This window comes from Bos indicus x Bos taurus, chromosome 19, assembly GCF_003369695.1.
Source record: "Bos indicus x Bos taurus breed Angus x Brahman F1 hybrid chromosome 19, Bos_hybrid_MaternalHap_v2.0, whole genome shotgun sequence".
Lineage (NCBI taxonomy): Eukaryota > Metazoa > Chordata > Mammalia > Artiodactyla > Bovidae > Bos > Bos indicus x Bos taurus.
In genome coordinates, this window is record NC_040094.1 from 58,203,914 (window position 1) to 58,225,337 (window position 21,424).

The 21,424-nt window shown below is 50.4% G+C and overlaps 1 protein-coding gene across 2 annotated transcripts in view; it reads right to left on the reverse strand.

Moving 5' to 3' along the window:
- Positions 1 to 21,424, reverse strand: part of DNAI2 (dynein axonemal intermediate chain 2) — a 30,671-nt gene extending 9,247 nt beyond the window's left edge. Inside the window, exons 1-7 of one of the 2 annotated variants that reach the window (XM_027518880.1) lie at positions 20,763 to 21,424; positions 16,469 to 16,659; positions 13,846 to 14,007; positions 12,122 to 12,243; positions 7,165 to 7,307; positions 6,073 to 6,186; positions 1,108 to 1,247 (exon numbers count right to left, since the gene is read on the reverse strand). In XM_027518880.1, coding sequence (XP_027374681.1) covers positions 1,108 to 1,247; positions 6,073 to 6,186; positions 7,165 to 7,307; positions 12,122 to 12,243; positions 13,846 to 14,007; positions 16,469 to 16,651 — 864 coding nt within the window. In that variant the 5' untranslated portion in view covers positions 16,652 to 16,659; positions 20,763 to 21,424. Of the gene's footprint in view, positions 1 to 1,107; positions 1,248 to 6,072; positions 6,187 to 7,164; positions 7,308 to 12,121; positions 12,244 to 13,845; positions 14,008 to 16,468; positions 16,663 to 20,762 lie in introns of both variants that reach the window. The other variant, XM_027518879.1, reaches the window with a different exon arrangement.

The following is a 21,424-nucleotide window of genomic DNA, read 5'->3' on the forward strand; positions in this document are numbered from 1 at the left end:
GTCCTGTCTGATCATCAGTCCTGGGCAAGCTCCCTAAAATCCAGAAGCAGGCGGCCTCACCACAGACCTACTGAGTGAAAACTGCCAGGTGTGGGCCCTGGAGTCTGTATCCTTAAAGACCCCTCACGATATGGCAATATATAGCAACATTCAAAACGCACATATGCTTTGACCCATAAATTCCACTGCCAGGAACGTATGTGTATGCAGGGTGTATGCGTTTGCTTCATGGGTATGCGGTAATCTATATGCAAATACACTCTGTGCAGAAAGACAAGTATCATATATTAACACATATATGTGGAATCTAGGGAGAAAATGGTACAGATGAGCCTATTTGAAGGGCAGGAACAGAGATGCAGGCGTAGAGAAGGAACGTGTGGGCATTGGCAGGAAAGGGGAGGATGGGACGAACTGGGATAAATGCACTGCTGCGTGTAAACTAGATAGCTGGTGGGAACCTGCCAAATGGCACAGGACGCACAGCTTGGTGCTGTGATGACTTCGGTGGGTGAGCTGGAGGGAGGCTCAAGAGGGAGGGGATATATGTATCCATATGGCGGAGCCACTCTGTTGTACAGCAGAAGCTAACACAGCATTGTAAAGCAATTATACTCCAACAAAAAAATTCAACCCCTCCAACACACTCTTGGCTATATTTTGGGTAACTACAAACTATTAAAATCCACTTAAATAAATTACAGCATATCCATAATTTATTAAGTCCTTAACAGGCAGGGGGCAGCACTTGATGAAATATAAAATCATCTTTGAGACATGCCGAATGAAAAACATCAAGTGCAAATCAATGTGCAAGGTGCGCAGGAAGAGTGCAGAGATGCACACGTCTGCTTTGTATGCGGACACCGAGCCTGGAGGCAGACGGAGAGGCTGATGTAAGCGGGCGCCACAGGAAGGGGGACTGGGAGGCTGAAGGCAGCGGGGAGGACGGGCTTCACCGCCTGCCCTCCTGTACCTTTAGGCTTGTGTTCCACACTCATCTTTACCTATCGCTCAGTTTTACAATAAAATGCAAAAGGAGGCACCCCGATGGGGGACCGTGAGACCACTGCTGCTCCCCACTCCCTGCCCCTCCAGCGCTCGTACCTGCCCGTCCGTAGATGCCGAGAAACACTCTGTGCCCGTCTTCGACTGCAGCCAGATGGTGCCGTACACAGGGTCTCGGTGGCTGAACTCGATGGTGGACAGCTCTGCCACCAGGCTGCCCTTCCGCGTGTCCCAGCAGGCTGGTGGGGAAGGAGACAAGGAGGTAGTGAGTGCTGGGGGTACAGGCTTCCTGTCTTAGCGCAGGGAGCACGGGATCGGGGGATGCTGCTTGTCTTGGTTTGACAGGTACGGGGCTTTTTTAAGAATCAGGGCTAAGTTCAAACCAGCCTGAGTTTCCTACCAGCCCCTGAAGCTCGCTTCATTCATTCCATCAGGGCCCCTAACATGTAGTGAGCATCACGCTGGGCCCCGGGGAAGCCACTGGGACTCAGACAGGCACAGTCCTTAGGAGACGGAAGGGAAATCTGCCAAGTTACAGCCTGTGCTGTGATTGCTCCAGGGGGAGACACAGGGAGGCAGTCAGGGAAGGCTTCCTGGAGGAAGTGAGGAGGAACTAAGATCGAGGAGGAGCTTCAGGATGGAGGGAGGCAGGAAAAGAGAGAGGAGCACCTCCATCCTGGGGAAAGTAAAAACACTTAGGCAAATCTCTCCTGTTGGATTCATTCATCCCCTTTTTGCCTCTGTACCTCTGCTGCTGCTGACCGGAAAAGAAACTCACAGAGGGAGATTATCCTTTCTCTGGATTCATTATTAGGACTTCATCTCTTCTGCTTTACCAAGAAAGACTCAACGCTTATCTATATATATTTTTCTGTCCTGATGGATTCTGTCTTCTTTTTCCCACGAGTGTGTAGTGAGGATCCACCCTGTTACTCAGAGCTGTTTCTAGGAAAGCTGGTTTTGTAATACAACAACAGAATCATGATCCATAAATCTCGATTTATGGAATCCAAGTCTAAGGCATTTGGCCCTGCACCAGTCTGGCCCAGAAAATAGGTTTTCTTAGCTCAGCTTGCTCTGCTCCGGCAAAGCAGCGCTTGAGGGCAGGTCCCACTGTGTCTTTCTCATAGACAGCAGAGCCCAAGAGCCTGGGCTGGTCTGGGCTGGCAAAGAAAACCACTGAAGGGGGTTAGGAGTGATGAGCAAGGCAGGGCTCCTGAATAAACCACGGCCAAGTGACTCTGTTTCTGTCTTTCAGAGCGCCAGCACCCAGATAAAGCTGCAGGGAGATTGATGGGCTTCCCTGGTGGCACTAGAGGTAAAGAATCTGCCTGCCAGTGCAGGACATATAAGAGATACGGGTTCGATTCCTGAGTGGGGAAGATTCCCTGGAGGAGGGCATGGCAACCCACTCAAGTATTCTTGCCTGGAGAATCCCATGGACAGAGAAGCCTGGCGGGCTACAGTCTATGGAGTCACAAAGTGTCGGACACGACTGAGCGACTGACATTTTCATTTGATGGGAATCCACTTCTATTTCATCACAGAGGGGCTCCCTGGAGGTGGGGGCAGCAGGTCTAAGAGGGAGGTCAGAGGTCTCAGGAGGCCAGGAGGCATCCTGACCGTGTAGAGTTTCTGGGAAGTTTCCCAGCCCTTCTAGCTCCTACTCCTGGACAGAAGGGGACCCCTCATCATGCCTGGTTGAGTCCGGCCTGGGGCGCAAACAGGAGGATTAAGAGTTTGGCTATTCCAAGGCCAGGGGTGGCCAGAAGGCAGGAAACTTCAGGGCCATGGAGACGGGTTTCTTCTGAGTTCACATGGGATCTAAACATCAGTTTTCTGGGTGTCCTACCAGCAAAAATAGCAGAGCAAGGACCTCTGAGAATTCTCTCTTCCATAAAAGCCATGAGAATGTTGGCAAAATCGATGATCAGAATCAACTTTTTCAGAACTCCGGAAATTAGCCAAAGGCTGGCCGCAAATCAGAGTGTTTATTCAAGAAAAATAGCTGAGTCTTGATAAGAACAGTAAGTTTTGTTGCATTTTGGCTTGCCCCAGTTAAGATGCTATAATCTCCGGTTCTATGATAGCCTTGAAAAATAACTCTCTGCCTTCCTGTTAAAAACCCAATATCTTGGCAGCCACAGGATGGAGCAGAATGGAGCTGGAGCTCTTTCAAAGTCTCCTACTCAAAGAGTTGTTGCTGTTTGACCTGTCTAGGGGTTCCCTGGAAGACCCCCTCCCCGTTTGCAAAGTTGTCTGTATTCAGCTTGACTCAGAGCTTGCCCAGGGAAAAGGGTCTTTTTAACAAGTCTGTCTTGAAAATAGTTAAAATTGCAGGCAACTGATTAACTCTGCAGCGTCCGGAAGTGGTGGATAACAGGTGGGGCAAACAGTAGGCTAACCGAAAAGCTTCAAAGGCAAAGCCGGAGAGTGAGCGGTTCATAGGGGTTTTGAAAAGCTCTGATGTGCTCCCGGGAAACTAGAAGCTCCCGGGGCTGTGCGCACACCTTTGCTGCTGTTCAGTCACGTCTGACTCTGTGACCCCGTGAACTGCAGCACCCAGGCTTTGTTATTTCCCTCACTATTCACTCCCTTCACTGTTTCCCAGAGGTTGCTTAAACTCATGTCTGTTGAGTCTGGCACTGGCATCACCATGCCATTCAACCATCTCACCCTCTGTCGCCCCCTTCTCCTCCTGCCCTCAATCTTTCCCAGCATCACTGTCTTTTCCAGTGAGTCAGATGCTCACATCAGGTGGCCCAAGTACTGGAAGAACTGGGAGGCCCTCAGCTCTCACCTCTGGCTGACCTGCAGGCTCGGTGGGGCGGCTAAGGCAAAACTGACAACTGCCCGGCTATGTGCTGAAAGTGTGCTCGAACGCGCACAGAGGCTTCCAGGAAAGTCTGCAAAAGTTTTTGGCTGTAGATGGCAACAGGCAGGAAACATTCGTCTCAAGTGCACGTGGAATATTCTCCAGGACAGATCCCATAAAACAAGTCTCAACAGATTTTTAAAGACTGAAATCACAAAAGGTATCTTTTCTTACCATAATAGAATAAAACTAGGAACACCAGTAACTGAAGGAAAAGTGGAAAGTTTACAAATATATAGAAAGCAAACAACATATTTCTAAATAACCCGTGGGTCAAAGGAGAAATCAAAGGGAAATTAGAAAATACAAAATGCACGAATATGGAAACACAACATACGAAAACTTAGTGTAGCTAAAACAGTGCTTAGAGGGAAATTATAACTTTAAACATCTGTATGTTTAAAAATCTCAAATCGATAATCTAACCTTCTACTTTAAGAAATTTAGAAAAAGAAGAACAAGTTAAACCCAAAGTAAGCAGAAGGAAGGAAATAATAACGATTAGGGTGGAAATAAATGAAATGGAGAATAAAAACCAACTTAGAAACATCAATAAAACAAAACATAAAGTTGGTTCTTTGAAAAGAAAACAAACTTTACCAACCCCTATCTAGACTGACCAAGTGAAAAAGACAGAACACTCAAATTACTAAGATCAGGAAAGAAACAGGAAACGTTACTGCCAACCACACAGAAATGAAATGACTATAAGAGAATGAACGATTACATCCCAACAAATGAGATTACCTGGACGAAACACAAAAATTCTAGAAAAACACAAGCTATCAAAACTGATCCAAGAAGAAACAGAAAACACAAGAAGACCTGTAACACATAAAGAGGTTGAATTTTCTCTTTTAAAACCACCAATAAGGAAAATCCTCGGACCAGACGGCTTCACTGGTGAACTCTACCAAATATTTAAGGAAGAATGAATATCAACTCTTCACAAACACTTTCAAAAAAAAAAGAAGAAGAAGAAGAGGAAGAACCACTTCTCCAGTCACTCTGTACGGCTGGTATTACTCACACTCATCACCATATATAAGGGCTTCCCAGGTGGCGCTGGTGGTAAAGAACCCACCTGACAATGCAGGAGACACAAGAGACGCAGGATCTAACCCTGGGTTGGGAAGATCCCCTGGAGAAGGAAATGGCAACCCGCTACAGTATTCTTGCCTGGAGAATCCCATGGACAGAGGAGCCTAAACAGCTGCAGTCCATGAGGTCGGAGGGACAGGACCGAGCAACTTAGCACACGTTACCCACCGTGTCAGGTAGGCTCTCCTGACCGCCTCTCCCGAGATGGAGCTCCCCAGTGATCTCACCAGCCTTTGCCTCTAGTTGCCTTAGCCTGGCTCAGGGAATGCTGTGTGCTTAGTCGCTCAGTCGTGTCTGACTCTTTGTGACCCCATGGACCATAGCCCGCCAGGCTCCTCTGTCCGTGGGCTTCTTCAGGCAAGAACACTGGAGTGGGTGGCCATGCCCTCCTCCAGGGGATCTTCCCCACCCAGGGATCGAACCCACATCTCTCCCATTGCAGGTGGATTCTTTACCTTCCGAGCCACCAGGGAAGCCCTGGTCCAGGGTAGGTGCAGTAAATGTTCCTTGACTTTACTCGACCTGTATATTTTCTTAACCTTTAATTTTGAATGAACTTCAGACTCACTTGAACTTTTACAAATGAAGACACTGATGCTGCTGCTGCTAAGTCGCTTCAGTTGTGTCCAACTCTGTACGACCCCATAGACAGCAGCCCACCAGGCTCCCCCGCCCCTGGGATTCTCCAGGCAAGAACACTGGAGTGGGTTGCCATTTCCTACTCCAATGCATGAAAGTGAAAAGTGAAAGTGTAGTTGCTCAGTTGTTTCCAACTCTTAGTGACCCCATGGACTGCAGCCCACCAGGCTCCTCCATCCATGGGATTTTCCAGGCAAGAGTACTGGAGTGGGGTGCCATCGCCTTCTCCGGAAGACACTGATGAGGCAGCAGCAAAACTTGTCTCACCTTGACGCCTGAAAGCTTCAGGAAGTACCCTCCCACCCCGACTTTGTCCTCCACAGCAAGCCTGGTCTGGCAGGTGGACCCTGGCTGGACCGCAGCGGAGCCTGCCTGCCTCAGAGCCCGGGGGAGATTGGGCTGGAACCTGGTTAAGCACCCGGGTGGCGGTGGGGGAAGTCCTTCCTTACCGATCTGCCCGTTGTAGCAGCCTGCCAGGAGCACGTGGGAATCTTTGGGGTTATACTCCAAGGTGACAAGAGGAGACGACGGCTTTAGGGTGATTTCTGGCCTGTTGGGGTTTTCTGTAAGACAGAACAAAAAATATATATACTACCAGACCTGGAAAGAAAAGGACAGAGTCAAACAATTCAACCCCTTGTCCAGGTCGGGGGCGGTGGGGCAAAGCTAGGAAGCCCCTCTCCAGGCTGCAACCTCTGGTCCTCAGTGACCAGCCTCTAGCCCTAGAGGCTCTTCTACAGATGTTATTTTTTGGGAATCAAGTGTGTGTGTGTGTGTGTGTGTGACTGTCATTCTAATCCATCTCCCAGGTCGGTATAAAATGAGCTTTTGACCCTAAGGCTTTTACAAAACGCTAACTCTCCCATGATTTCTGTGAACCAGTTGCCCTGTCTGTACAGCAGAGAGAATGATGGAGGGACAATAATGTCAGCCCACGGCGGGCAGAAAGAGTTCGCTGAGCGGCTCAAAAGTGGAAAGTGCTCAGCTCCGTGCTCGGCACGCACACCGCTACTAAGAGCTAATGTTCATTTTCACGATGACAGCGACGAGCGACGTCTGAGAGCGTGGAGCCCCCGTCACCTGGCCCCTGCCAGGCTCCGCTGGTGCAGTGAGCCCCTTCGTCCACTGTGGGCCCTGCTCCCGGGTGGACACACTGCCCTACTGGCCAGGAATTAGGGACAAGTGCCCGGACAGGCAGGACAGGGGGGTCCCCTTCCCTCCTCCTGGGTCCCTTCTCAGACTGCTGGGGACTCTCTGATATGCTCTTCAGGGGCCCAGAATTGGGACTCCAGGTCTGGTCTTGAAAGCCCTGATTCAGGATCTGGAAATGAAGGGAGTTCCTGCTTCTGCTGTGGCTTCTCTTGACTGCATCTGAACCCAGGCAGGGAAAGGACAAGACCTTGGCTTCCTCCAGGCTCCTGGGATCCCGGCGCGGGACCAGCCCCCCGACAGGCCCGCTTCTTCCACCTCCCCCCGAGCGTTCGCTGGCCTCTGCCCGGCTCCCTCTCCTTCCCGGGTCCCCAGGCCCCTCTGCGCCTCACCCAGGTCCCAGATGTACGATTCGTTGCTCATGCCCTCGGGTGCCCGTTGAAAGTTCAAGCAAGAATACGCCACTGCCAACTTCCTGTTGCCATCGGGATGCCAGGAGACGTGTGTGGCTGGCCGCTTAATTTCCTGGGGGTCCCTTTAGAGGAGGGTGAGAGGGCAGAAGGCCAGAGTGTCTGGCTCCCCAGACTTCCTATTCATATTTGCTCATTTTTTTTCTTAAAAGAATTCAAACGTCTTTAAATATTCACTAGGAGAAATTTACTTTAAAAACAAAGCCTCCAGGACTCCCTTAATTGGAAAACTGATCTCACAACCACAAAGAAAAACTAATAAAAAAAAGAGAGAATGAAAATAAAATTTTAAATTTCGGTCTGATGTCTTCATTTGCTGAAAGTTCTGAGCCTGAGGCTTGAGCTCTCATTAATATTAAACTATGAGGGAAGATGAAGAATCTGGCTCTTTGGTATTTGCCCAATTGAATCAAAAACTTCTGTTCACACAAAAGGCTGCATGCAGAGGTTTATAGCAGTAGTATTTGCAACTGCCAAAATCTGGAACCAACTAAGATGCCCTTCAGTAGGTAAGTGGATAAATTGTGGTACATTCAACATTGTTATTACTCAGCATTAAAAAGAAATGAAAAGAAATGAGCTATCAAGCCATGAAAAGACATGGTGGAAACTTAACGCACACTGCTGAGAGAAAGAAACCCATCTGAAAAGGCTATATGCTGTGTGGTTCCAACTATACGACATTCTGGAAAAGGCACAACCATGGAGTCATACAAAGCTCAGTTGTTGCCAAGGGTTTAGGGGCAGGGAGGGAGAAATAGGTAAAATACAGGGGATTTTAAAAATATATTTTTGTTACTTGGCTGCACTGGGTCTAAGTTGTGATACAAGGGATCTAGTTCCCTGACCGGGGATTGAACCTGGGCCCCATGCGTTGGGAGTTTGGAGTCCTAGCCACTGGGACCACAGAGGATTTTTTTTTTTTTTTTTAATTGAAATATGTTGATTTACAGTGTTAGTTTCAGATGTGCAGCAAAGGAAATATATATACACATATTTTTTTCAGATTCATTACCATTTAGGTTATTACAAGATATTCAGGGGCTTCCCAGGTGGCTCAGTGATAAAGGATCCAACTGCTAATGCAGGAGACGAAGAAGACACGGGTTCAATCCTGGGTCAGGAAAATTCCCTGGAGTAGGAAATGGCAACTCACTCCAGTATTCTTGCCTGGGAAATCCCATGGGCAGAGGAGCCTGGTGGGCTACAGTCATGGGGTTGCAAAGAGTTGGACACGACTGAGCGCACAAGATAGTGAATATAATTCCCTGTGCTGTATAGCAGGTCCTTGTTATTTATTTATTTACATATAGTTGTGTGTATCTATTAATCCCAGACTTCTGATTTATCCTCCCCCTTTTCCCTTTTGGTAACCATTTTTTTTTCCTATGTCAACACAGGGGACTTTCAGGGCAACGAAACTATTCCGTGTATTGGCATCTATGACACCAAGAGGGAACCCTAATGTGAACTACAGACTCGGGGTGTGCTGGAGGCTGAGCACATCCCCTCAAACCTCCTGTGTTGAAGCCTAATCTCCAGTGTGCTGGTATCCGGAAGTGGGGCCTTTGGGAGGTGATTAGGCTGTGAGGGTGGAGCCCCTCTGAATGGGATCAGTGCCCTTACAAAAGAGGGTCGAGGGAGACCCTCACCCTTTCTGCCTTGTGAGTTCTCAGCAAGAAGGCAGCTGTCTGTGAATTATTAATAAAAATCGGGCAGTGAGAATTTTGAAACACCCAGAGGTCAGGACTTGGTGCTCTCTCTGCTGCAGGCTTGGATTCAATCCCTGATCAGGGAACTAAGATCCCACAAGTTTCGAGAAGCAGTTAAAAAAAAAAAAAAAAGAAAGAAAGTCCTCACGAGACACAGACTCTGACCCTGCTGGCACCCCGCGCTCAGACTTGCATCCCCCAGAGTGATGAGGGATGAGTTTCAGTTGTTCGTAGGCCACCCAAGTGATGGTATTTTGAGACGGCAGCCTGAGTGGACTAAGGACAGGGCGTAACGATGTCAGTGTTGCGCTCTGATGTGACAAACGTCCCACCTACGGGGTGGGGGAGGCAGGAGACGCTGCTGGGGGGAGAGGCCCTGTGGGTGGGGGAGGATGGGCGTGTGGGAATTCTCTGTACTCCCTGACCCGTTTTGCTGGGGACTAAAACTGCTTGAGAGACTGCTTTGGGAAAGATCCAAGGTGTTCTCCTTGCTTGTTCCAAGTAATAATTCTTTCTTTCTTCGGGGAAAAGAAACAACTGCTCAAAAAAAATTAGCTCAATTTGGTGGCTCAGACGGTAAAGCGTCTGCCTACAATGAGGGAGACCTGGGTTCGATCCCTGGGTTGGGAAGATCTCCTGGAGAGGGGAATGGCAACCCACTCCAGTGCTCTTGCCTAGAAAATTCCACGGACAGAGGAGCCTGGTGGGCTACAGTCCACGGGGTCGCAAAGAGTCAGACACAACTGAGCGACTTCACTTTCACTTTCAAAAAATGAAAGGGGAGAGACGATGTGTAAGAGTGAAAAAGGATTAAAGACCTAATGGCCTCACATGCGGACTCAGAGGGGGAAGGTGGGGGGAACTGAGAGAAGAGCATTGACACATACACACCGAGACTAGCATGCGTAAAGGAGCTGGCAAGTGGGAGCCTGCTGCACAGCACGGGGAGCTCGGTGATGGCCTAGAGGGGTGGGACTGGCGGGGGCAGAGAGCTCCAAGAAGCAGGGGATCTGTGCATACCTATGGCTGACTCACTGCACTGTGCAGCAGAAACTAAAGAAAAAGACGTAATGATCCCAAGCTGACACTTTGTCATGGGAGTCATTGGAAGAAATGAACAAAAGAGGGAAATGAAATAAGTTTCTGGTCGTGTGACTCATCCACTTCACTCCTCCGTGGGGGCGCGGCTAGACCAGCAGCAGCACAGGTTGAGTCCCGTCCTTGGCTGGGTCACCCACCCACTGAGAGCCCTGAGCACGTCTCCTCCCTGGGGCCAGGTTCCTCGTCTGTCAAACGTGGAGGTTGGATGTGATGATTTCTAATGCATCAGCCCTCTCGGGTATCCATACGTAAGGTCAGATCCCAGCAGGGCTGGGGCATCAGAGAAGACGGCCTCTGCCCTGCCCTGGTCCCTCTCTTGCATGCCCACTGCTAGAAGTCTGCAGCGCCCACCATGACTCAGACCTGGATCATAAGAGTCCTTGCTGGTCGTGCTCGGACTGGGTCAGACACTTTCCAGGTGGCAAAATGAGTCCTCTAGAGTTGGCATTTGATGCTGGTTAGTGGCTTCCAAAGTCACAGGTTTTCTCTGCATATTCGAGAACACACACCTGCACGTATATACGTACATATACATATATGCACATAGACATGCACATATACATAGGTATATTTGATTTTCTTTTTTGGCGCATAATTGCTTTTCAGCATTGTGTTAGTTTCTGCTGTATGATGAATTGATCGGCTACATGTATACAGACATCCCCTCCCTTTTGGACTTCCCTCCCACCCCTCGAGGCCATCACAGAGCACCGAGCCGAGCTTCCTGTGCTTTATGCGTGATCATGGACACACGTCAATCCCAGTCTCCCGCTTCACCGCCCTCCCCTCCCTGCACCGTGTTCACAAGTCCGCTCTGACATCTGCATCGCTACTTTCCTGCCCTGCAAAGAGGTTCATCTCTACCGTTTTTCTAGATTCCACATACGTGTGTTAATATACGATATTTGTTTCTCTCTTTCTGATTTACTTCACTCTGTATGACAGACTCTAGGACCACCCGCGTCTCTACAGAATGACCCTATTTCCCTCTTTTTAGTGGTTGAGTAATATCCAAGACTCTTGAGAGTCCCTTGGACTGCAAGGAGATCCAACCAGTCCATTCTGAAGGAGATCAGCCCTGGGATTTCTTTGGAAGGAATGATGCTGAAGCTGAAACTCCAATACTTTGGCCACCTCATGTGAAGAGTTGACTCATTGGAAAAGACTCTGATGCTGGGAGGGATTTGGGGCAGGAGGAGAAGGGGACGACAGAGGATGAGATGGCTGGATGGCATCACTGACTCGATGGACGTGAGTCTGAGTGAACTCCGGGAGTTGGTGATGGACAGGGAGGCCTGAGGTGCTGCGATTCATGGGGTCACAGAGAGTCGGACTGAGCGACTGAACTGAACTGAACTGATATATGTACCACATCTTCTTTATCCATTCATCTGTCATTGGACATTTAGTTTGCTTTACCTAGGTGTATTTTAAACAAAAAGTAATGCTTTCTACACACGGTTCTGCATCTTGATTTGGTTTGGTTTCACACAGCAATCTCAGAAACTCTCGCCTAAGGAGCTGCCTCATTCGTTCAGTCAGCGTGTGGACAAAGCAGAATTGCCGGAACCAGACCCTACTGATGGGTTTAGTGTGCTCCCAATCTCTGGCTAGTGCACACTCTGCTGCAGTGAATATCCAGTGATCTCACACACGTCTCTGGGCTAAGCTTCTGTCACACTGCTGTCCTTGGAGGTTATTCCAGGCAGACTCCCAAGTGCTTGGGACAAGGGGCTTTTTTGCTCACAGTGCATTCAGATCACGGATGTCTGGTGCTTTGGCCCTTCCCCACACAGTGTGAATCGACCACACGTGTACTCAGCTTTGCAAATTTGCTTTAGTCTTTCCTGAGACGGACTCTCTCCTCCCTTTCCACCCACCAGGCCTGCCTCCAAGGTAAGGACCACTTATCTACTGGGCATTTGATTGCTCTGTCCCTTATTTAGCTCAGAGCACAGAGGGCATTATCCCCACGGCATGGAGTGATGGGTAAGGGGTCCCCTTGGAAGCACCCATCCACAGGGGTGACAGAGGTTGGCCAGGCACCTGCCTGGCTACAGAGGTACCTGAAAACATTGATGGTTTTAGCTGAAGGGGCCTCGTCCGTCACCTCCACCGCATCCTCGTCGTCAAAATACTCCTGGTAGATGTCGATGGCGTTATTCTGCTTGATACAGTGCTCCATGATCTGCGGGGGACACAGCGGGAGTCCTTAGTGGTAAAGGAGGTCCTTTCAGCCTGACCAGGGCTGAGATGGAGTCTGGGAGGGATGAGAGACATCCCGCAGTCTTTTCCCTTCCTTCCAGGCCACGAATGTTCAATGGGGGCAACATCTACCCCACAAAAGGGTAGAAATTGGTTCATATTGTTTTCAAATTGCTTCTTGGAGGTAAAATAATATCACCTTTTTTTTTTTTTTTTTGTACAAAGCACAGACATACATTTTTTGGTTGTTGCTCAGTTGCTAAGTCGTGTCTGACTCTTTGCAACCCCGTGGACTGCAACACGCCAGGCCTCCCAGACACACATATAGTACACCTTTGGTATTACATTTTCACTGGGGTGGGGGAATGTCTAAAAAGGCTTATTGAGAGACAGCAATGAAAAAAAGGTGAAGAAACACAGTTCCAGCCAAACAGAATTAGTAGCCACTCTGTATATGGCATCCATCTCTTGTTTCCTCCATCCAGAAGGCCCTCCCCCATTATTCCAAATGTCCAACAGGGAAAAACCCAAGCTCAAGGGCCTCCTCCTCCAGGAAGGCTCCCCTGATACCTTCAGCAGGAAACCAACTCTCTCTCCTCATGGGGCAAATAGCAAAGCATTTCTTCTCTTACAGCCTTCCTTTCAGTGTGAGATTGTGTGGTATGTGTGTGCTCAGTGGTGCCCCACTCTTTGAGACCCCACGGACTGTGGCCCACCAGGCTCCCGTGCCCATGGGATTTTTTCAGGCAAGAATACTGAAAGGTGTTGCCATTTCCTACTTCAGGGGAATCTTCCCAACTCAGGGATTAAACCTGTATCTCTTGTGTCTCCTGCACTGGAGGTGGATTCTTTACCTGCTAACCTGCCTGGGGCTGCTGTTGCTACTAAGTCCCTTCAGTCGTGTCTGACTCTGTGCGACCCCATAGACGGCAGCCCACCAGGCTCCGCTGTCCTTGGGGTTCTCCAGGCAAGAACACTGGAGTGGGTTGCCATTTCTTTCTCCAAGGCATGAAAGTGAAAAGTGAAAGTGAAGTCGCTCAGTAAGTGTCCGACACTTTGTGACCCCATAGATTGCAGCCTACCAGGCTCCTCCGTCCATGGGATTTTCCAGGCAAGAGTACTGGAGTGGGGTGCCATTGCCTTCGAGCTGCCTGGGGAGCCCCTGTTAATACTGTGATATCTCTGTTTTTGTCTTTGGCCTCCAGTGGCTCACAAACTCTTTAGGGTGGGATATATGTGAATTTCATTTTTGCAATCTTTACTGCACCTGGCAAAGGCTAGAAGCTCCATCCAAATGTGCTGACTGAATGAATGAATGAATGACCCCTATTGGCAGGTAGCTGCTGGCTAGGGCTCCTTTGCCCGGAGGGTTTCCCACTTTCCCGATTCCTCCTAAAACCTGTTCAGTCCTTGGACTTCCTTGCCTTACCCTTGGGTCTGCTGTGTGGACCTGTCTACCTGCTCCCAGACCGAAGGTTCCACATGGTACCTGGTGCCCTGCCTCAAGGAGCTAGCTGCTGAGCCTGACGTGCAGCTGGGGAAGCAGTTGTGGCTGAGACCCTGACCGAACCGAAGGAAGCCTTACCGAGCCCAGCTGCATGATGGCATTGATGTAGTTCTCATCCTTCTCCACCTTCTTCCGGAAGCGGATCGTCTGCTCCAGCTCCAGGGGGTTCACATCCTTGGGCCAGCCTCCCTCGATGTGGTTAACCCCCCGGGTCTCCATCTCAAAGCGCTCTGTGTTGGCCTAAACAGAGAGTCACAGGTGAGAAGAGCCTGGCCCTGGTGGAAGCGTGTTTCTACAAACCAGAGTCCCGGGCTCCCGGGTCCCTGGGCTCTGCGTGTTCAGGGAGGGCCTCGTGAGGTACCCTTGACCAGAGCCACAACGTCTTCAGGTACCAGCAAGGAACTTTCTGGTCCTCAGGTGGTCACAGGCGGCCATGAACGTGCCAGCCTGTGGAGTTAGTAACAGCCACTTTGCAGTTGATGCCGGTGGCCGGGAGAAATCCAGTTCTGACCTAACCTCAACCCTAAAAACCCAGAGAAGCCCACCCACCCATCTGCTCTGTGAGACCCCAAAGAACAAAATGACTAATCTACCATTTACAGTGAGACGGGAATCAAAGCATAGTACACTTGAGAGATTGGATTTGCTTTGCTCCTTCTCCGTTGTAGCGAGGCATAGATGTAGTTTTGCCCTTTAAACTTACCTCCTGCCTCCTTTGCAGTCCCCTCACCCTGCATCTTTTCAACTGTGATAAAACACACATGTGCTTCCCTGGTGGCTCAGACGGTAAAGAATCTGCCTGCCAATGCAGGAGATGCAGGAGACCCAGGTTCGATCCCTGGATCAGGAAGATCCCCTGGAGAAGGGAATGGCTACCCCACTCCAGTGTTCTTGCCTTGAGAATCCCATGGATGGAGGAGCCTGGAGGGCTACAGTTCCTGGGGTCACAGAGTCAGACACGACTGAGCAACTAACACTTTCACACAATACACATAACATCACATCTACCGTTTTGGGACTTGCCTGGTGGCCCAGTGGCTAAGACTCCGCAGTCCCAACGCAGGCAGGGGGCCTGGGTTCAACCCCGGGTCAGCGAACTAGATCCTGCGTGCCACAACTAAGAGCCGGTGCAGTCAAATTAATACACAAAGATTTTTAAAAATAAAATCTACCATGAAGTGAGGTGAGGTGAAGTCGCTCAGGCATGTCCGACTCTTTGCGACCCCATGGACTGTAGCCTACCAGGCTCCTCTGTCCATGGGATTTTCCAGGCAAGAGTACTGGAGTGGGTTGCCATTTCCTTCTCCAGAAGTTCTTCCCCACCCAAGGGTCGAACCCGGGTCTCCTGCAGTGTAGGCAGACACGTTACCGTCTGAGCCACCAGGGAAAATCTACCATTCTGACCATTAAAAAAATGCTCAAGTTAGTGGCATTAAGAACATTCACAATGTTGTGCAATCCTGAGCACTATCCAGTTCTGGAAATTTCTCAATACCCCAAATGGAGATCCACACTCACTGAGCTCTCACTCTCACTTCCTTTTCCTTTATAAGCCATTTCTCACGAAACCTAGATGTCTCAACAGGGCGGAGTCACTGGCCTTGGAGACCCCAGCGTGGCATGGAATTTATGGCTGTTGTCTTGTTTAGGAAGTTCCTGTGAACAAGACTGCTCTGGCCCCAGTGACAGCAGCTCACCCTGGGAAAGCAGGACAGTCAATGTGTTTGAACTGGAAGTTATTGGAAACACTCATCATGTGTTTTGGCCAAATCAGTGTGATTTTCATGCCACTGATTTAGGAATATGACAACAGGGTCATCCCCTCAGTCTAATCTTCTCTGGGCAGTTGTTGACATAATCAGGAGCTGATCACCTACTTTGGACAGACCAGGAGAAATCTTGGGTTTTGAACAGCAACACGACACTCAGTTCTCTTATCTTAGAGGCACCTGTGACCAGAACGTTCTATGGGACCATTTCTTTTTCACGAGCTGGGCGGGTCCTGTAGGTATGAATCCCTAGCCCCCTCAGATGCCTCTCCCAGCTGTTGTTGTTGTTCAGTCGCTCAGTCGTGTCTGACTCTCTGCGACCCCATGGACTGCAGCATGCCAGGCCTCCCTGTCCCTCACCATCTCCCGGAGTTTTTCCAAGTTCACATTCACTGCATCCGTGATGCTGTCCAGCCATGTCATCCTCTGACGCCCTGTTCTCCTGCCCTCAGTCTTTCCCAGCGTCAGGGACTTTTCCAGTGAGTCGTCTGTTCATATCAGATGACCAAAATACTGGAGCTTCAGCTTCAGCATCAGTCCTTCCAGTGAATATTCAGGGTTGATCTCCCTTAAGATTGACTGGTTTGATCTCCTTGCTGTCCAAGGGATTTTCAGGAGTCTTCTCCAGCACCACAGTTCAAAAGCTGCACCAAATGCCTAAAACAACTCTAGCAAGAGTCTTAGAGGGGAGGCCAGAGAGAGGAGATCTTGATTTGCATTCGCCTGGCCCAGGGAGTGGTTGGTACTGGGGCTTGTCCTGACCCTGGGCACCAAGCTGGGACTGGGGGTGATTCTGCCCTCACACATCCCGCATCCGCACTGGTCCACTGGCTTCCATGGGAATGGAGTCACGCAGTCCCACTTACCAGCCCTGACCCACAACCCTGCCAGACCACACCTCCACTGGCCTGACCCTTGGCTCAGGGACCCACCTCATGTTCCGACATGCTGGTGGAGCACTGGATGCCCGTGTCCACCGGGTTCCGCTCCACAAACTGCTCGGCCAGCTCGGGGTTGGGCGGGATGTCGATGTTCAGCTCTGCCTGGCGGTCGGAGAAGTTGCATTGCTTCCCAAACTCACTGCGTTTCTTCACATATACGTACACAATCTCCATGGTAGCGGCTGCTGCAGGGACGGGGAAGGGTGTGTGCTGAGGGCCTCCAGCTGGCTACCCCAGTCTCCAGGAGCCCCACCACTGCGGGCGGCTCCGTGTTTCCTCTCTGGTTGTAGGGGGAAGGCTCCTAAGCGATTTGTCCAGATGCTGAGCTGCATTTGAAGAGAATAATCTATGGAGTGATGACTACAGGCTAAGCGTTATCTTGCTTGGTTCTTACAGTTGCCCTCTAAAGTGGACAGTGAGATCACCAGTCCACTTTGGAGGAATCTGATATTCACAGGTACCCAGAATGCCTTGCCCAAGACCACAGAGCCAACAAGTGTTGCTGCTGGTCAACCCGACTCCAGAGCTCTAACTCACAAATGATACAGTTTTGCTGAGCTCATATGATTATCCAGAGGCAAGGAAGAAATATCGATGGTGATTATGTTGAATTAAATTCCCTGCAGCACACTGGACCTGACAATGACTTCACTTACTCTGTCAGAAAACATTTGTTAAAACCATGAATAGGGACTTCCTCGGTGGACCAGGGGTTAAGACCTTGCCTTCCAGTGCAGGGGGTGTGGGTTTGATACCTGGTCGGGGAGCTAAGATCCCACAGGCCAAAACCCAAAACATAAGACAAGCAATAGTGTAACACATTCAATAAAGACTTTAAGAATGGTCCACATTAAAAAAAAAAAAAAAAAAAAAACCTGAATAGTCAAGACAGAGTGATATGCTGCCATAAGGACAGACACTTTGATCAATGGAATGGAATTGAGAGCTCAGAAATAAACCTTTATATCTATGGTCAATTGATTTTCAATGAAGGTGCTAAGAACACAATGCGGAGAGGATGATCTTTTAAAAAGATGATGCTGGGGATGCTGTACATTCACAGGCAAAAGCATGACCCCAGGTTCTACCTCGAGCCATACAAAAAGATGACTCAAAATGGATCGCAGCAGGGTGGGCAGGATTCAGTCCCTGATCTGAGATCCCACAGCCAAAACAAACAAACGAAAATACAGTAGTGCTTCTCAACCTTGGCTACACACTTAGAAACACCTGGAGGGCTCTGGAAAAAACCATGATGCTCAGGCTGAACTGCAGACTAATTAAATCATAATCTCTCAGCATGCAGCCAAGGATGAGAACCACCAACTTAAAGTGAGGGCTCTTAATCTCACAACCAACATTTCTCAAATCTGGAATGTCCCTTCAAAACATAGAGATTCCCAGCCCCCTTCCTGTAAACACTGGTCTACATGTCTGAGATGAGGCTTAGACATTAGTACGGTCACTCCAGATGACTATTAGGACCAGATATGCATCTGTCCTTCCTCCCCCAACTCCAGGGCTTTAAGGAACCAGACAGGTGGGTCCAGGCTGCTGTCCCCCGAGATTTAGGGCCAAGAGCTCTGTGGCAGCCTAGAAGCATGTGCCTGGGTGGCCTCAGGCCCTGGAGCAGCTGGGACGGGGGTGAGGGCGATGAGGTTAAGGTTAACTACGAGGCCACTTTGCATCCGCAGGTGTTGTTTGTTGGAGACGGTACCACCGTCCCAACTGCCTACTTCTCAGCCCCAGTACAGCTCATTCTCCATCAGACTTGCAGGGAGCAGTATTTTTCACTCTTTCCTGTGGTTTGGCAACTTTTCTACACCCAGGAAGGGTAGGAGCAATGGCTTGGAGAACAGAGGATGGGGACAGAAGCACGGATGACAGCAGGTTGCCCTAAGGGTTTATTTTTCATGGACAAGAGTGAGCCTCGTGGAAAAGCGTGCACACCCAGTGAGCATCACCCTGGCCGCCAGCACATCGCTGAACTACACAGCAGGGCTGCGCCTGCGTCCCCGCCCCTCCACCTCCCAGCGCTCGCCCCCAAGGACTGCAGACTCTGGTAACTACAGGCTGCTTATCCCTCCCTCTGTTAAGAGACAACTGCCACGAGACGGCCAGCTCCTAGGGGACACAAGGGGTCTTAAGAGCACGAGGTAAGCCTAGGAAGACAAAAATAGCCTCTTTAGCCCAGATCATATTGTTAACAGCTTTGCTTTCCTTCTTGGTGCTTCCCAAGGCCAAGCCAGGAGCGAGAACAGAGGCATTGTTTTCTCTCTGGAGGCAGACAGAGGAGACATTTAAAGGCTGGCTGGGTGATGGGAAGACAGCTCATTCAAGGACCCAGAGCAGGCTCTTTCTCACAAGCTGGTGGAGCATGAAGATGAATGGTGAGGTCAGAGCTGGGGGGTGGTCTCAGAAGGTCTCTCCCCACCCTGGTGAGACAAGTCTCACAGGCTGGGCTGCGCCAAGCAGCGCCTGAGTAAGGCTGTCTGCAAAGGGGGCTTCCAGGGGAGGCAGGAGCCGCCTCGCTGCCCTCTGGGACTTTGGGGGAGGAGATGCCACCCGTGGGAACCTCAGCCCCACAAGCATCTCAAACACAAGACCATGTGGAATTAGAGACATGCTGATCTGAATGCCAAATATGCAACCGCCTCCGACATCCTGGGGCAGTCATATCAGAACCTTCACCAAACATAAAAACAAGACTTGGCTTGTGCAATGATAATGAGGGAAGTGATTCCTGGAAAGAACCTCCTTTGGCTTCAGAGAAAGGGAGAGATGAGGGACTGGTGGGGGTGGCTGAGAAGTTCAGTGTAGGAGCTTCACGGGCAGGCAAGTGGAGGTGGCCACCTTCCGCACCACTGGACTCCCTGGTGTCACAATGGTGACAAGGCCTCTCCTTCTTCTTGTCCCTGGGCAGTCTCCAGTCTTTGTGCTGTGTCTGGCTGGACACAGGACTGTAGGGGGAGGGACTTCCTGCCCTCTTTCTTCTGTCTATGCACCTTCTGGAACTTTGGTCATAAAGGACTCACTCGCCTTCAAAAGTGGCTGATCTCCCTGGGAATTCCTTCCTCTGCTCCACACTGGGGTCAACCTGGGATGAGCTCCAAGAGGTGGAGGATGAAGACAGCCAGACGTGGGAGGAGGTCCCCAGACCCGGAGGGTGATGTGGGCCTGTGTTTCCCTGCTCTGCCAACTATAGCACTGTCCCCTTGAGCCAAGACTATGGTCTTTTTTTTTTTTTGATGTAGTGCTAATAGTCATCGGGCTTCCCTAGAGACTCAGTGGTAAAGAATCCACCTGCCAATGCAAGGGACGTGGGTTTGATCCCTGGGTGAGGACGATCCCCTGGAGAAGGAAAAGGCAACTCCAGTATTCTTGCCTGGAAAATCTCACGGACAGAGGAGTATGGTGGGCTACAGTCCATGGGGTCACAAAAGAGTCAGACACAATTTAGTGACTAAACAACAACAACAGCAGCAATGAATATTCATTAATAATGACAGTCCACGAGAGTAATGGTTCCTAATTAGAAGACTGTGGTCCTCTGTTCACTCCCATCCCCAGTGCCTGGCACAGAGGGGGGCCCCCTCCTCCCTTCGTCACACGCTGAACGTGCGATGTGACCCCAATCCGCCAGGACGCTCGCCTAGAGGTCTCTCCCCTACTCCTCCTCTTCTGATGTGAAAAAGTCCAGCAAGCTAACGATGTAAGACGGAAACACTGGGTCTGAAAGCTGGGAGAAGAATGCACTTGTGTGGTTGAAGAGACATAAACTGTGAACTTGTTGCAGGAAGAAGGAACTAACCCTGCGTGTGACCTTCAGCACGATACCCTCCGGGCATCCGGATGGAGACCCACTCCGGGGCTGAGGAATAGGTGAAATGCTGCAGAGGACCACCCCTGCAGAGGGGCTCAGTAACTCTAACGCCCTTCCCTCCATTCTTACCAGAAAGCTCTCCTCTTCACCGGGCCGGCCGCCCACCACCCCAGCCCCAGGCTGTATTTTCGATACGGGGCGGGGGGGGGGGGGTGGGCGGCGCTGTCAACCCTTAGGTCTCCCATCCCCCCACCAGGAGACTGATCGCATCAGGACCGGACTGGCCGCAAGAGGTGCAGGAGGCAGGGTGTTTGGAACTTGCTGGGTCCTGGGACTCCGGGAACATCGGGGGCAGCGAGGACCGATTGGCGGGGGACCCTAGGAGCACTGGTCCATCATCCGGCAGAGCTGGCCCGGAAGGACGCCCCACGAGGAGCTTCTTGCACTAGAGGTGTTTCTCACCCTCTGGGGCTATCTTTCACTCTCCAGTCTTCTCTTCAGCCGCGGACATCCTCCCCGCGTCCGCCCCTCAACCTCGGTCGGTTCCTGCTGCCGCTAGGGAAGCCCCCGAGTCGAGGATCTGGCTCCAGCGCTTCTCAAACGGCTCCGGAGTTTACTCGTTGCCTAGCAACCCTGGCCGGGCCCAGGACGCGGGGCTGCGCAGCGCGGAAGGAAACCTGGAGCACGTGACCCTCCCATCCCGTTAAGCCACGTCTCCGGTCCCTCCTAAATTAGTCAAGCACCGGTAACGATAAACGTATGTAGGATCTTTGCCAAGGCGCTTATCCAAGTCCACAAATATGCATTTGGCAAGATTCTTAGAAAATGCAAAATGTACTATTCAGCGCTCCTAGGAGTCCTGAGCCCTGGGTGAGGCTCTGTTATTGATTTGCTCATGATCCAGAAGGTCAATTCCACCCCTTTGTTCAGTTTCCTTGTCTGCTAAATGGGAATTAGAACCCCCAGCTTCCTCTCTGTTACCATAGCCCCTGCATATTGAATAGTAAGCTTAAGTCTGAACCACTGGACCAGGAAGGAAACTCCTATAAGGTAGGAGCTGGGTGTTTCCACAGCTTAGCTCTTGGTTGCGGATGAATGAACGAATAAAATGAAATTTCTCCTTA